The 16,662-nt window shown below is 38.8% G+C and overlaps 1 protein-coding gene across 1 annotated transcript in view; it reads right to left on the bottom strand.

Annotated features, from left to right (window-relative positions):
* Positions 1-14,157, bottom strand: part of LOC108701957 — a 36,742-nt gene extending 22,585 nt beyond the window's left edge. The window contains exons 1-3 of the mRNA XM_041577016.1: positions 13,946-14,157; positions 10,964-11,262; positions 9,733-10,008 (exon numbers count right to left, since the gene is read on the bottom strand). Coding sequence (XP_041432950.1) covers positions 9,733-10,008; positions 10,964-11,240 — 553 coding nt within the window. The 5' untranslated portion in view covers positions 11,241-11,262; positions 13,946-14,157. The remainder of the gene's footprint in view (positions 1-9,732; positions 10,009-10,963; positions 11,263-13,945) is intronic.
* Between the last annotated feature and the right edge of the window lie 2,505 nt (positions 14,158-16,662).

Raw genomic sequence — 16,662 nt, 5'->3', positions numbered from 1 at the left:
GGCAATGGCATTAGCATTAGAATTCCTGCTAGTAAAACAAATGACTTGCAGATCTGTTTTAATATAGGGAAATAGGACAGATTGCCATGTGTTATACTTGTGGTTGTCCTAATGTTATGCAACAAATTTATTGTCTGCTGTAGGGCAACTTTAACAGCAGGTGACTAATCTTATCGTGTGCCATTGCTCTTGAGATTTAACTATTAACATTATTACCCAGCAGGAACAGCAATATGATTCCTATTACAGTCCAACTGGTATAGAAATGTATGAAGAAGAAAATGTTCTCAGTTCTCTAATTGCTTCAGTTTAGTTGAATGTAAGAAAACATCTGTAATATAAGCAGATGCTACAGGGCTGATTATTGAATTCTGATGCTAATTGCACTGGTTTCTGTGCTGCCATGTAGTAATTATCTGTATTAATTACTAATCAGCCTTATATTGTGACATTTCTATTCTATGTGTACTGTATATTGTGAGTGGGTCCCTAAGCTCAGTAATTGACAGCAGCACAGAGCATGTGCAGTGAATCAGCAGAAAAGAAGATGGGGAGCTACTGGGGCATCTTTGAAGACACAGCCCTTTACTGCTAAAGGGCTGTGGTTGCCTTGGGCTGGTACAGAAGCACAAAACATAGGGGCACATTTACTAAGCTCGAGTGAAGGATTCGAAGTTAAAAAAAAAGTTTTTTTGGGGGTACTTCGACCATCGAATAGGCTATTACGACCTTCGACTACGACTTCGACTTTGATTCGTTCGATTCAAACTAAAAATCATTCGACTATTCGACCATTTGATAGTCGAAGTACTGTCTGTTTAAAAAAAAACTTTGACTACCTACTACGCCACTTTAAACCTACCGAGCTACAATGTTAGCCTATGGGTACCTTCCCCATCAGTTTTCTAAGGTTTTTTTTCTAAGGATTTTATCGTTCGATCAAACGATTTTTCCATCGGTCGAACGATTGTAGGATTTGCACTAAATCCTTCTAATTCGATATTTGAATTCGTAGGACTTTACCTCAAGGGTCGAATTTGAGGGTTTATTAACCCTTGATATTCGACCCTTAGTAAATGTACGACATTTCTAGCCTACTTCTTTAGTTAAGCTTTAGTTTTCCTTTAAAGTACATGCATTAAATTAAAAGACAGTCCACGTTCTCACCAAGGAGTTTAACTAAACTCAAGCTGTAACAGTACTAGCAGTAAAATTGCCTATATGAATTCAAATTGAATGCTAATTAGGTTGAATCTGTAACAGCAGTGGTGCACTTTAATGCCTATTTTAGTAAATCATCACCAATATCTCTTTCATATTATTATTAGACTGAATCTGAATCACAAAATACTAAGAAGCCGATTTATGAAAGTTCATAGAACATTTGTTTATCCAAATCATCCTTTTTAGTGCAAGCAATTGACATTTTTCAAAGTTTTACATACATGTTTCAACATCATTCTATTTGTCATTTAGACAGAAAAACCATATGACAGATGTGTTTCCATCTAATGCAAGGGCCATTATAGCCTTTATTCTTTTCTCCGGCAATATTTGCCATTTGTTCTCAACCCCTATCGGGGTAAGCTAGATAAGGAATATGTTGTTTAAACTTGAACTTGAAATTAGAAGTTGCAATATGAAAATGTCGGGTACCCAGATTAAAGTTTCAAAATTTCAATGTCGGATATACACAAATTTCACAAACACATTTTTAATATTGTTACTTAATTCAATATTTTTTCGTAATTAAAGGGGACTCGTCACCCAAAAAAATTATTCAAAATCCTATTTTATCACATTAGTCAAGCAAAATGAACTTTAATTAGACTATATAAATTATTTGTAACTTGTTTCCTTCAGTCTGGGAATTCATAATTATAACAAGTAGGCAGCAGCCATTTTGTGGACACTGTTATTAAGACAAGCCTTGCATCATCTCAGAATCTTGTTTGTGCACCAGAATGGGGGACCTGATGTCCATCCCCATGCACTGGCTACACAATTAAATGTTAAAGAGAACGGGGATATGTGGGGAGAGCAGTGACATCTAGAAAGTGCTGAATGGAAAGTGAAAGTAATTGCCTGCCCTGCCTCTATGCCCATGGCATAGAGGAGGGGCAGACAATATTTGATTGACAGCTGAGATGTTTAAATGAGCTTACAACAGCTATGAATGCTTTAATAAAAAATAGAAATTGGATTTCATGTTTAATTTGAAAAGGACTTTTATTATACAGATTTTTGTGTCTGGTTGACAGGTCCACTTTAAGTGTAAAAACCATACAACCTACTAATACAAAAGTAAAGCAAGTAAAAGCTGTTGAGGTCATGTAGGAGTCAATGGAAGTTCCCCTTCTTTTCTTGCAAAGATCATCCTTTCGTTCATGTTTATGGAGTTCAAAACATTCAATTTTGTTTGATTTTTTTTGTTTAATCACAAAAAAATATGTGGTTAACAAATTTTGACAGCTATGTTTGTTCATACTGTTTGTATCTTTTAATAAATTATAAGACAATCATGATTTTAGAGAAGTACATTTTAAATGCAGTTTCAAAAACCTCTAATACCACTTGAATTTGACCTTTAATAAATGGGCCTCTACATAAACTTAATTGAGATTTTTTTTTTTACCAATTTTTCCCCAGAAAAAATCATGTTAGGTCGCATACGATAAAACTCAATTGCAAAAAATCTCATTGTGTCATTCAACTTTAAGGGAGTTATTTATTAAAAACCCAAATTTATCTCATATTTTATTAAAAAAAACACAACCAAACTCTCATGCCCAATTTTAGCTTATTTATTAATAAAAAAAACTTGATTTAAACGATAATAAAATAATTTAAAAGCTGAAAATACATCTCCTTTTGACTCGTTAGCTCGTTACTTTTATTTTGTCAATTTCTTGAGTTCAAATTTGAGTTTGAAAAATCAAAGTGGCAAAAAATGTTGAGATTGCATTTTTTATTTTCTTGAATTGTGAGGAAGAAGCGTTGATCTCAAATTTATATAAATTAGTCCTAATAGATTCAGAGATCATTTTCGACTATAAAAGGTTGGGTTTCCATGTTTGATTACAGTAAAAGTCATATCTCCATAGATTTGGGCATAAGGAACCTACTGAGCCCTCTTTGCTTCTGGGCAGCAGCCTCTGGACTTGTTTTCCCCTTTTATTTACACCCCACTAAGTCAAATATAGTATCCTGATACTTCAATCCCATTTATCATAGAGAAAGTGTTGCGTTGGTTCTTGTAGCTGTAAATATATTTTCTTAAGTAAACAAGAAATTCTGGTGGGTACCAGAGGATGGTCCAATATCGTGTCTCTTTTGGTCTTAGACACTGGTGGCAATGACTGTGATGAGGGCAATTATCAGACAGACAATGAGCACAATTACAAATATTAAGACTCCCTGGAATGAAAAAAAACCATATTAGTGACGGTTATTCAATTTTTTATTTTTATTCCATGTCCTCACACGTTCCCTTTGTTGTCCTATACCTCTCATAAATAATCCTACTGATACCTGGATACTGTAGAAATGATAAGAAGCTAAGGACTTGTCTACTGAAATCAGGGCAAAATACAATGTGCAAAAATATAGGTGCCAAGCATCAGAAAATGGTTTGGCCAAGTGTGCCAGGTATATTGAGAAGGGTTTATTAAACTCGGAATACTATCTCTTACTGGATATATTTTATGTTAGCTGAGCATTTAGATCACCATTGATGTATTATGTGATAGAATTTGGCTCCCGGATAATGATTTTATGTTGGCTTATATTGCTGTATTTCCTTATATTTCATTATCTTACCTTAGTATCCAAGTTACAGGGCATTTTTCTCTTTGGTGCTTTTTCTTTATTTGGGTCCATAAAATGATGCTAGAAAGAAACAATGTATTAAAGAAGAAATATAGTATATTATATTAATATAGGCAATCATGATTAAATATGGTGCTGGTTTCACTGTTTAAATTTCATTAAAGGAGAACTAAACCCAAAACATGAATATGGCTAAAAAGCTCATATTTTATATACAGAACTTATTGCACCAGCCTAAAGTGTCAGCTTGTCAATAGCAGCAATGATCCAGGACTTCAAACTTGTCACAGGGGGTCACCATCTTGGAAAGAGTCTGTGGTGCTCACAGCCAATCACTGCCCTGCAGTCACACAAGCAAAGACATGCTTCAGTTCCCTATCAGGTGAGTCTAGCTCCTGTCCTACAGTGCAGTGTGCCGAGTGCTACCAGCTCCCTGCACAGCCTGGGAAAGGAGGAAGCAGGAAGTGGAACAGACTAGCAATATTTTTGCAAAAATTTTCAAAAAATCATTCGGGGACACTACTCTTTTTAGTATAATGCACTGGCACATTCTTGTTTCTCACTCAATATTTCTCCTTTAACAAATGTGTTACCCAAATTCTATGGGGCAAATTCACTATGCGCCGAAAAGCCTAGCGCTAGCGTTGGGCATTTTCGTTACTTCGCAAATTCACTAACGGACGCTGACGTTACTTCGCTAGTGTAACTTCGCACCCTTACGCCTGGCGAATTTGCGCAACGGACGTAACTACGCAAATTCACTAACGCGCGCACCTTTTACGCTAGACTTCCTTTGCCATCTCAGACCAGGCGAAGCGCAATAGAGTAGAAACGCTGGCGTTTTTTCTATATTATGGGTGATAGGCTGAAAAAGATCAACATTTTTTTTGGGGCTCCCCTCCTTCCCCCCTCCATTTCCTAACTCATGGCAACTTAACTATACAGTGGGCACATGTGTAGGGCAAAATACAATTTTATTTGCTGTTTTGAAGGTTTCCCAGGCATTTGTAGTGCTGCCACATATTCCTCCATTGAAATTTGAATTTTGCGCCATATGCAAATTAACCATCGCTAGCGTAACTTCGCTTCGCTTAGCGAATCAATGCTAGCGCAACTTCGCAACCTTACGTTACCCATGAGCGCAACTTCGGATTTTAGTGAATTTGCAGAGCGATGGCGAAACTACGCCTGGTGAAGTGTGGCGAAGTGCAGCAAAGTTACACCTGGGGCAACTACGAATCTTAGTGAATGTCCCACTATTATTTTTTATTATAAACAAAATGATGTCATTATGTAACACATATAAGGATGTCAATTACAATGTACCATATAGCCATGACTCTGTATTATAATAAGCTACTGGTTTCTATGTTCCTATACACAGAGCTCTTTGTCATATTGAGTTATATGTCATAAGAAAACTAACTTTGGAATTGATAAATAACTAAATTTTTTTTGGTGCTGACACTTTCCACTATGACATTAGCCCTTCCATGCCATATTTTTTTCCAGACATCGGATTGCTTCATGGAAAGTGGTTTTCAATAAGTAAACTTAGATATAGAATGACTGTTTCAACATCAGACTGTTGCCTTCCTTGCTGATTTTAACTAGTTTGTTGGCAGGCAAAATGGTTAAACTGCTATCCGGTTTCCAGTGTGACTGACCCTAGCAATCCAATACATGGGCAGACTTACAAATGTCAAAGTAGTGTGCCTAAAATCCAAATTTAAAAACACGACTTCTGAATTTAGAAATTAAATATTAGTCTCCTTACCCCTTCTGTGATTGCCATTGCCTCCATGCAATCTGAGAAAAAAAGACAATAGAAATCATTGCAAAGGTGTTTTTATTAAAAAGAAAGGAAAAGTATATTTTGCTTAGAGTATTGATCTTATGTTACACAAAGCAAGCAGCATTTACATCTACAATATATAAAGAAACGTGGGGGTCATTTACAGAGACCCAAATGCAAGAGCACTCATTTGGTAACTAAGTGCCGCCCTTTATTTAATAAAATCCCATTTGCTCCTATTTTCACTGGGCATTGACCTGACTTCACTTTCAGAAAACTTGGTAAGGAAAATTGGAGACTTTGTAGGGCAAGATGGAATGAGTAGGGTATGAGTGTGACAGTTTTGTAAGCTGATGACAGAAGCAAAAAAAGGAGACAACAGCAGTGATGGGCAAATTTGTCCTGCTTCGCTTTGCTGTAATGGCGAAAAATTTGAGAAACAAAAATTTCGCCGCCTGCGATAGTTCGGTACAATTTTGACGCTCATGTCAATTTAGATGCCCGAGTTAAAGTCAACGGACGTTCAAATAATGTTGACGTGTGACAGTTTTGACACAAGCGACTATTCCGACACACATTCAGATTTTTTTGACTCAGGCAAATTTTCACAGCAGTTTCGAGAATTTATTCTCCGGCGGCGAAACTTGTTAATTTGCTGCGAATACGTGCCTGGCAAATATTCGCCCATCAATTGACAACAGGGCTCGATGGATAGAACATAGAGCAGAGCAAGGTGATGAGTAGAAAAAAATGTAGACAGTATGACAGTAGGTCAATACTAAGACAGAAGGACATAAAGTATTTGTGATAATATAGTATAACTGAGACAGTAGGGCAAGATGGTGACAGTAGGGCTAGAAAGAGTAGGGTAGAGTTATGAAGTGGGTCAGGTACTCTCAGGTTTCCAACAAAATCGTAGGGTTAGATTAGCCACTATTGGCATAGGGAAAACCTCACTACCTCTACACTAATTCACTAAAATGTGAAGAACGATGGTGAAGCATTTCATAGGAACTGACATTCAATTCTGCCTAAAGAAACTTTGTTTCTACTCTTAGGCTTAGGTCCATTTGAATAGGGCGGGTACATATAGGTCGTATATATGTCTTTATTAGAGATGTTGGTGCAAATGCTTGAAGTGGCCACTTTTTATTACACATGTCCAAGGACGCAAAATAAAGACAAAATAGATCCTCTAATGTCCTAGACATGAGCCCACCCTAAAACAAATGTGACATGCCCCTCAAATGGAAACAATAAATATTTTTGTTTTACTTTTAAAGACAATCCTGCTTTGAAATATGAAAAAACACCAGCGTTTTTTAACATTTTAATAACTTTCAGGCATACAGGAAATTATGTCACTGACATAAGATTGAGGCGGTAGCTTCATCTTATCAGTTTTCCATGTCTAAGCTGGCAAAGGAAACTCTGGCAAAAGAGATAACGTAAAATTTGTGAAATAGTAAATTTGTGGAGTAACGATCATTCACATGAACAAAAATCCACCTGGCTATAGGATGTGGAACTAGTCTAGCGACAGTCACTTTCACTAGTGAGTTGTCCTCTGCTCCTGTTAGTAAATTGCAGATGTCTTTGCGGATGGGATTTTTGGTGAATTTTTACTAGCGAAGGCCACTTTGCCCTTTAATAAATCTGCCCCAATGAATTAAGGAGGGGTGATGATGCGAAGGAGGGGCTGGAATGGGGGTGGGACTGTTATGCTAACACTGGAGATCAGGCAGAGAACAAGACTAGGTTAGAATAGAAGGGTTAGGGGATAGAGGAGGAGGGGGTAGAGAAAGATTGGCATGAAATTGGGGTGGGCTGGGAGAACAATTACTGAGATTAGCTGTTATATACTTTTATTCTACTATACTTTTAATCCTCAAAACATTTTGCCCTGATTTTTTCCCCTTTGGCTACTTCTGGTGATGTCACTGCCACATTCATTTTAATAGTGTGCATGTTGTTGTGGATAAGGCAGTTGCAGGTAGGGTTATCACTAGGGTTGTCACCTGTTTGGTTTTGACTTCGAGTTTTTGGTCTCAAGTTTCTGTTTGGTTTTGAGCCTTGTAAAAACTGAGCACTAATCTGGCCAAAAAATTATTATTAGGTAAGGTTAATTTCTTATTACAGAAACAAAAAAAAAAGAGCAAATCAATCAAAAATAAAAAAAACTGTTTTTCTAAATTCAATTCAATTATCATTGCTGTATTTCACAGCTTTGTAGATAACTGATTTCTGTATAATAGATCCCATACCTATAATTAAAGGAGTGAGCTTACTCATCGAGCAGAATATACTGTAGATAAGTGATAGGGTTCCACCAGTGTGGTTTTTAACTGGACATCAAAACTTTCTGTCCAGTTTACAACATTGAGAAAACTGGAGGGAAATCCAGCCAGTTGTGTCTAAAGCTGGCTATAGATGCAAAGATCCGATCGTTCAAAGAAACAATCAGACTTCCCCATCTCCTGACCTGCCACTAACAACTCTGATCAATTAAAGTAGTGAAAGAACAGATCAGCCAATGTTCTGCCCCTGACAACAATCGTATGAACGTTATGTTCTACAAAGCTGTAGACTCCCACTGAAAATCGCCCGATCGGCAATTCATGCAGAGAAATTATCGGCAGCCGACAGAAATGTTTGAACCTGGCCGATGGACCAAACGACCGTTCTCCGTGGGACGAAAAATGTCGGGACTCCCCACACACGGTCTGAAAATCGTATGTCTAGTTGCCACCTGGCCAGTATTTTACCACCCTAGCCAGTAAAACACCTGCCAAGGCAGGGGCTAGTATTTAGTAACTTACCGGCAATGTAGTTGTAAATTTGAAATACCCCTACAGGGTCTTTGTCAAAGTTTAAAAGGGGTTGTGTGGTGAAAGATCCAGCCAGAACCAAGTCTTGTGAAACTGTCAAGCTGTTGAATCTGTGGGAATACAGAAAGAGCCCATCCTGTTCCCTGTCAAGCTGCTAGAGACTCAGAATGAGAAAGGTGCCACTGGTGAGATTTATCCTGCTGCAGAGCTGCCTGTAATCTCCAGTGTGACTGCCTCTGATAGCACCCCAGTGAGTGAGCCACCCAAGGGAGGATACTAGCACGGATACAAGCGTGGGGACCCAACTTGAAGACAGGTCTTGTGCATTTACCTGCTACCTGGGATCGACTGCTAAGTTCCAAAGGGAGAGGTACTTTTGGGAAAGGTGGGGTATAAGAGCTCTGGGGAAGGGCCATTCTATTTGAACTGAACTATGTGGTTATTAACCCCTTCCGAGGGTGGTGTACATGTGTGAGGCAGCCAGCACTGGGCCCATGCGTCGATTCGTAAAAATCTGGCAGGTAAAAATGGGGGTTGTGGGTCTGGGTCACAATTCAAAACTTGGACTGTAAATTATAGGGCAAAATGGAAACTGCATGGCACAATGGAGAGAGGAAAAACAGTGGTACACAAATTACAGCTCTCACGACTCGGCATATCAGCTGATATTAGTCAAAATGGCCATTATCCCAGAAAGATGCCAAATATAATGTCATACCAGTGTTATCTAACCTGCAGTAAGGATTGCTCGGAGTAGTATATCAGAGAGTCATCAGGATTCTGAGTGGTTGGGGCAAACAAATGCTTGAGCTTCAGGGTTACTGATTCCATAGACAACAATTGGATGTGATCTCTAGCATGCTATATTTGAATGCAGCGTAAAATTAGCAAAACAAATATTCCTAATATCACTTTTACATAACAGCCAGATGCAGGGTCAGACTGGGGGGTTTGGGGCCCACTGGGGCTACTGGCCCAGGGCCCCCCTCTGCCCCCCCCTGCCTCTCCGGAGCGCTGCGTCTCAGTTATCCATATGTGCGCGGTCCTGGGTTTGTACATATGTGTGCAGCGTAAAAAGAGCATGCCATTTTCACAAATATGAGTATTTTGTACATAAAACTTGTATGAAATTATTCCCTGCTGCCACTTAATGGCATCTTGATGGAAAATATCTAAAACCATCCCAAATGGTTTCATCTACCATCTATAGAACCCTAGATGATATTCATCATGGTACATTGCTGCATTTTGGTAGTTCATAATGAAAAATAATAATTATACCTTTGTTCTGTGAGGAGGGGCAAGCCAAGATCTCCTTCATCTGGTTACGTTTGTCTGTGATGGAGTTGTGCTCCTTTTGAAGTGAGTCCTCTATGGCAATCTCACTCCACTTTGCCTCAGAACCTTCTATAATGCATGATTTCTTCTCCTTCTCACTGATAAGGAAGAGTTTACAAGCGTAACGTTCAATGCTCGGTTGAGAATTTATGATTTCTCTCATCTGAGCGTCACTGCTGTCCGTCAGGTCATCTATCACTACAATGACATTTTCTTTGCCTACAGACAGAGAACAAGAAGTGAATAATGGAGTGACTGTGATACTAACTACCACTTTACAATAATAGAGCCAAAAGATTGCAAGGGACTGAAACACAGATGGAGCACACTTTGAAATATTGTGCTGTGGTGCTCAGTATAAGACATGTCATGTTAAAACATAGATTGCTCCATTTGTGTATAAGGATTGGTTTAAAGCTATGCACTCATTCATTACTAAGGCTACAGGTTTGATTGAAGCATAACAGTGAATGATCATATGATGCAACAGCACAAAGTAGAGCTCCAGACATTTCTACTGGAACAACATTTATAGATGGAGCAATTTCTACTTTAATATTTCACTCAGATGGTTCCCCATGCCCAACATCATCATTTGACTCCAATTAACAGATCTTTATCACACCTCTTTTCTTGAGATTGCAGAGCTGAGTTGCATTGTCATGTCAAAACAAGGTTAGCTTCATCTGTATGTAGAGTCTGCAATATGTTACTATGCTGTCGTTCTCCAACAGCCATGGGAATGCTGGTTTGACTCATTCATAATTCAATTTTCACAACATAACAAAAAGGAACCCTGGCCTGGCCAAGTAAAAAATTCATACCCATTGAGATGATTGGCAGCTTGTCCCACCACTTTCATATTAGGGTGACCGGTTCTCTGTCAATGTAAACAATCCAGTATATTTAGGCTAGAAGCTTCTAGCTCCAAAAAGAGATATTACCTAGGGAGCAAGCCATTAGATGTTCCACCAGCCTAAAAGTATCTCTTGATATTTTTGGTGTCTTTGTTGGTCTACAGATCTAATACCTCCCAACATTTCTAGCCTTTCAGCTGTTGAAAAATCTGCACCCCAATATCAGGAGTATTTCATTTGTCATATTTCTAAATGGGGCAGCACATGAATAGCACATTTAGCAGCTGAAAACAGTTTATGTAATGGATTCTTCTCACCAAGTATTTGAAATAAATATTCCAGCTCTTCATCATATAATGAGTCAGTCACATCTGTAATGTTCAGCCTCCCTCTCTTCAGAGTGTGGTACAGGATGGCGAACGAGCACTCGGACACATTCTCCTCGAAGTCCATGAAGCTGTTGGTGACGTACTTGGGGAGGACATTTTTCACTACACTGTGGAACAATGTATGGTGTAACAGACTTATCAGCCAATTATAATATTTGATGCCATCTCTTGTGAAGATCCCAACAGTGTGGCTAGTTTTGGCCATTTTCCAGAACGTTCCACTTCACCTGAAGAAGCAACAACAAGCGTTTACTATGTGTAAATACCAATGATGGCATTATGGTATCTCCCTGTAAAGGCTATAAACATATTTATGGCGTACAGGCTGTACAGAAAGGTACAATAAGGAAGGTTCCTCAAATCAAGTCTTTTCCCCCGTTCTCCAGGGCCAGCAGCCCACTTAGATCATACAATGAGATTATTGGCCAAGGTCCACCACAGTGCTCTGAAGGCACCAAATAAACCCGGTAAAGAGCAATATCATTGTACCTTCATTTGCTTACAGTTTAAAGCATGAATGTAGTCAGACAACATCAGGAGATAAGTTCTTCAGAAACATCTCTTGTTTGATAACAGATGATTGAAACCAGAAAGCCAACATTCCACAGTTATTTCCCTATGTTATTTCTCTTCCTTATGAAAAGTTTCAGCTTATGCTGAAGAAACAATATGTACAGAGGAGTCATGCAGTTCTTATTGGGTTTTAAATAGTACTTTTTATATATGAGATTGTCATTAATACATCAGGTCTTTTCTCTCTTGTGAGACAATAGAAAGATGGACCTGTGGATAGTAACTGTCTTTCATCACTGGGGTCCTGAATTTGACTCCCACCTTCTTTCCTTGTTTCTCCTTTATCCAAATCAACTGCTGCCCCAGGAGAGATTGTAAGGTAGTAGTGCTCGCTGGAAGAATCGCAGGGCAGGTGCAGTTTTCTGCTGATAGAAGCATTGGACCGGGGTCCCTTGGGGAAACACTGGGGAGTTTTGGCACCCCCCCAGTTAAAAGACCTTTCCTTCTCCTATAAAGATAGCTTTTGGGACCTTACCAATACTAAGAACAAATCAGGTGATTGCATTTTCACTTTAAGTACAGAAAATTACACTCTCTGTCTAATTCATGGATGCTCTGTACCTGCTGGGCAAGCTCTCTACTGAAACCAAGAGCACATAGAGCACATAACATAACCTCAGGGACACAGTGGAGCTGGAATTTTTCATGCAATGATACTGTTGACAGATACTGCTGTTATACTCTTTTATGCCGTTATACTCTTTATAGCCCTATTTTTACACAGTCCCTTCCAGGATCCTGCAAGGATGGGTGGACTGTGCCCAGATCAAGCTGATTGGGTAATAAAATACCATGCGCTTATCTCCAATTGGGTTTTCCAGCTGCAATCTTATATAAATGTAGGGACCCTGAGATTTGGGTTAATTTACTCAGGCAGTTCTCCTTTAGTAATTGGACACCTAGGTGGTCCTTTAGTATACCCAAGTAGCTAGGTCTCCTTTGCTGTGTCCACTGGGATTACTCTAGGCAGAGTTTGTCCACTATGTGGCACTGTTTAACAATATAAAGGGGGTTAGTCCCATGTGTGCAACTGTCTAATAAGTATTAGACAGTTGTAGCAGTAACACTGTGATAGTCACTCTAGGAGTGAAAGGAATTTCAGGGTAGCTAGAGAGCAGACGTGGCTCCAACAAGGAGAAGTAGTGGGGTTAGATCAGTGAACCACTAGATCAGGGACACCAGTGGGTGAGTTGAGGACCAGATAGGGTACCAAGACACAAGACCCCAGGCTGAATACAGTGGGTGAGGACCAAATCGGGTTCCAAGAAACAAGACCCCAGGCTGGGAAACCCAGGACCTAGTGCTATCCCTCAAAGGGGGTATATTACCTAGTGAGAGGGAAACTATCCTTTGAAGTTGTGAATCTTTGCTGCTGGCTATCTGTATTGCCTATTGTTTGTCTTGGAGCATACGCTATCCCACTGGAGGGATTATCGTAGTATTCTACTATTCTATTCAGTTCAATAAAACAGTTGAAGTTTGCTGCAAAGAACTGTGTCTGACTGATTATCCTGCTGCATTGACCTACACCAACTACACCAGGTACCGGGAGTTGCAGGGGACATTACAAGCAGTTTTAGCCTGGTCACACACAGCCTTAATACACAGCAAAAGTACACTACATAAGAGAAATACATCAATTATATATATATATATATATATATATATATATATATATATATATATATATATATATATATATATATCTATATATATATATATATATATATATATATACACACACACATATATATATAGCTTCAGAAAGGTCTTGCGGGGGTTATTTACTAAACTACAGTCTGGCTTTTTGGGGCAAATCTCAAATATCACGTTTTTTGTTTTTTTTAAAAAAATAGAATTTTTCAAGATTTATTAAGGCCTGATGAAGCAAAAAGCCTCAATCTGAAAATCCGCCATCTCAGACCTGCCAAGGTTTTGTATAAGTTAATTGCAGAGGTCTCTATACAATTTTAAAGTTTCTGTGGTGTGCACTGGAATTAGCCTAAAAATCTAACAATTTCGCATATATCGGGCAAAAATATAAAAAAAATTCAGGCTCTTCAGGAAAAAATCTAACGATTCGGGGAAAAAACGTTGAAAAAATAATACGATTCAGGGGAATTACATTCTATAATGTCCTAAAAGATAAACTGAAGGTGAGCCACCCCTTTTAATCTGCTAACAGGCATTTGTTCAGTGACAGGTAGAAATACACTGCAGTGCTGAGTGGCATTAAATGACTGAGCTCAGCTCACACCCTTCTCTCTCCCATGAGAGTTTCCCAACGGGCCCAGGGCTTGTGTATGACAATGGCACCCACCCATGAGAGTCACTTACCTGCTGGATCCCCGTGTGTCAGTGCAGAGACTCTGCCACCCACACCTTGCAGGAAGCTCAATCCCTGGAGGAGAAAATAAAGAAAAACTATTTTTCTTCCTCTTCCCTTCTCTGCTATGAATCCCAGAGAGTGAATGTGACACCACTGAGAACTGGGACTATCACTTTCTTTTCTACTGACATCTGATCCTTTTCTCTGATCCATAAAATAAATTGCAGTCTCTCCCCAGCCAACAATTCCCTCCCAAGTTTGCTCATTACTGATACCTGTGATACAGATGCAGCCACTTTGGTTTGTCTGTTTGACACAGAATAACTAAACACAGATATCCCATTTATCTCATTTAACACAGAAAACTGTGTCACAACAACCCATCTAATTAAAGCATTCACCATTGTGAACAATGGAGCTTTGGTATGCTAATGAAAAGGTTAAATGCATTAAATGAGTTAAGATGACTTAAGATAACACAGTTTCTTCAATTACCCCTGAGTCATGACGCATTTAACTCACAAATCCAAGTGGCTTCATCTGTATATCAGATTCATCACTCAGGATTATACTGACCTCTTCTGAAGGAAATATTTAGTGAATAAAGTAAATGATAAGGATATTATAAGTTACCAAGGAGTTTTACGACCATATAAAAGGACGAGGCCAAAGTCCGAGTGTGACTTCTGATATCCTCATATTTTACAACAGGGGGTACTTTATTATAATTTATCAGTGAATCATGTGACAAAAATTACATCAATACTCACCGTTTATAACTGATGACACCAGTGCTCACCATTTATAAGGATAGAATTTACAAGATATTCATGGCTTTTGTACATACCTCCCAACTGTTCCGTTTTTAGAGGGACAGCCCTTTTGACAGCTCAACCCGCCAACCCGCAGTCGATCATTTGTCCTGGAAAGTCCCATTTTTCTCAGTACTGAACAGCCAGAAAAAGAAACAAAGTTTCTAACTTAATTGGCTTTTGGCAGAGAGCCCGGAACAGCCGCCAGTTGCACTTGGAAACTTTTGTAACAATTTCTAGATAAGAATTGTAATTGTAACAATATAAGATAACAGGTCCCTTGGGAAAATTTAGACTCACAGCTTAAAGGGCAATTCACCTTCATTAGCAAAACTGTAATAACTGAAAAAAAATCCCAGACATGTGTTCAAACTTTCATAACCTGCCAAATTTGGTAAAATGAACATGGTAATTAGGGGGTGTGGCCACAAAAATGGGAGCTCCGCTGTACCCTCATTGGTTGTTTAAGTTTATTTCCCAGTAAAGCTGTACAGGGATTGGATGGGTGAAGTAGAAAATTCCCCTCCAGCCTATCCAATCCCATTATCTTCACCGGGACTTATCTTAATCGACCAATGAGAGTACAGAGAACTGAATAGGAGAAACATAATGCTGGCACCGGAGCTCCCAACAATTCTTCTAAACTTTGCAGCAAACTGACAGCGGGGGGGGGGGGTTCGGGGGCCCGGCTAATCAAGTAAGTGAAGCATGGCTGGGTCCCCATTGTAAGAGCCAAACTTATGGAGGAACCTGGCAAGAATTTTTTTTACATTTTGTGTGGTCCATGTTTTTTTTTTTTTATAACTTAAAGGAGGGCCCTGGTCACCAGTGGCTTTTTATAACTTGTGGGGCGGGGGCAGGCCATCAATATTTTTTTTTTTACTTGCAGGTAGGGTTGCCACCTGTTTGGTTTTGACCCGGACAGTTCGGTTTTTGTAAGGCCTGTTCAGGTCTGAACTTTCTGTTTGGTTTTCAGCCTTATGAAACCCGAACAATAATCTGGTCAGTACATGAAAAGCATTTAAATACTAAGATACTCACCTAAACATGGTTTAGTTACTATCAAGTGCAGTTACTTTCTTATTATTACAGGTACAAAAAAAAAGCAAATCAATCAAAAATAATAATGTTTTTTTCTAAATTAGCATTGTTGTATTTCAGAGCTTTCTGGATAATTGATTTCTGTATAATAGATCTCATACCTGTAAATAAAGGATTGGGCTTAAAGGAAAACTATACCCCCAAAATGAACACTTAAGCAACAGATAGTTTACATCATATAAAGTGGCATATTAAAGAATCTTACCAAACTGGTATATTTAAGTAAATATTGGCCTTTTACGTCTCTTGCCTTGAACCACCATTTTATAATGGTCTGTGTGCTGCCTCAGAGATCACCTGACCAGAAATACTGCAGCTCTAACTGTAACAGGAAGAGATCACCTGACCAGAAATACTGCAGCTCTAACTGTAACAGGAAGAAGTGTGGAAGCAAAAGACAGAACTCTGTTTGTTAATTGGCTCATGTGACCTAACATGTATGGTTTGTTGGTATGTTTGTGTGCACTGTGAATCCTACGATCCCAGGGGTCAGCCTTTATTTTTTAAAATGGCAATTTTCTATTTATGATTACCCAATGGCACATACTACTAGAAAAGTATATTATTATGAAAATGGTTCATTTACATGAAGCAGAGTTTTACATATGAGCTGTTTTATGTGATATCTTTTTATAGAGACCTACATTGTTTGGGGGGGTATAGTTTTCCTTTAATCATCAAGCAGAATATAGCTAGAGATAGGGGTTCCACCTGTGTGGTTGTGAACTGGGCATCAACACATTAAAACACTGAGAATATTGGATAGAAATCCAGCCATTTGCGTCTAAGTGATGTAATAACCTTGCTCTGGT

Source organism: Xenopus laevis, chromosome 9_10L (assembly GCF_017654675.1).
Source record: "Xenopus laevis strain J_2021 chromosome 9_10L, Xenopus_laevis_v10.1, whole genome shotgun sequence".
In the NCBI taxonomy this organism is placed as follows: Eukaryota; Metazoa; Chordata; class Amphibia; order Anura; family Pipidae; genus Xenopus; species Xenopus laevis.
This window is presented reverse-complemented; position numbering and strand designations above follow the sequence as displayed.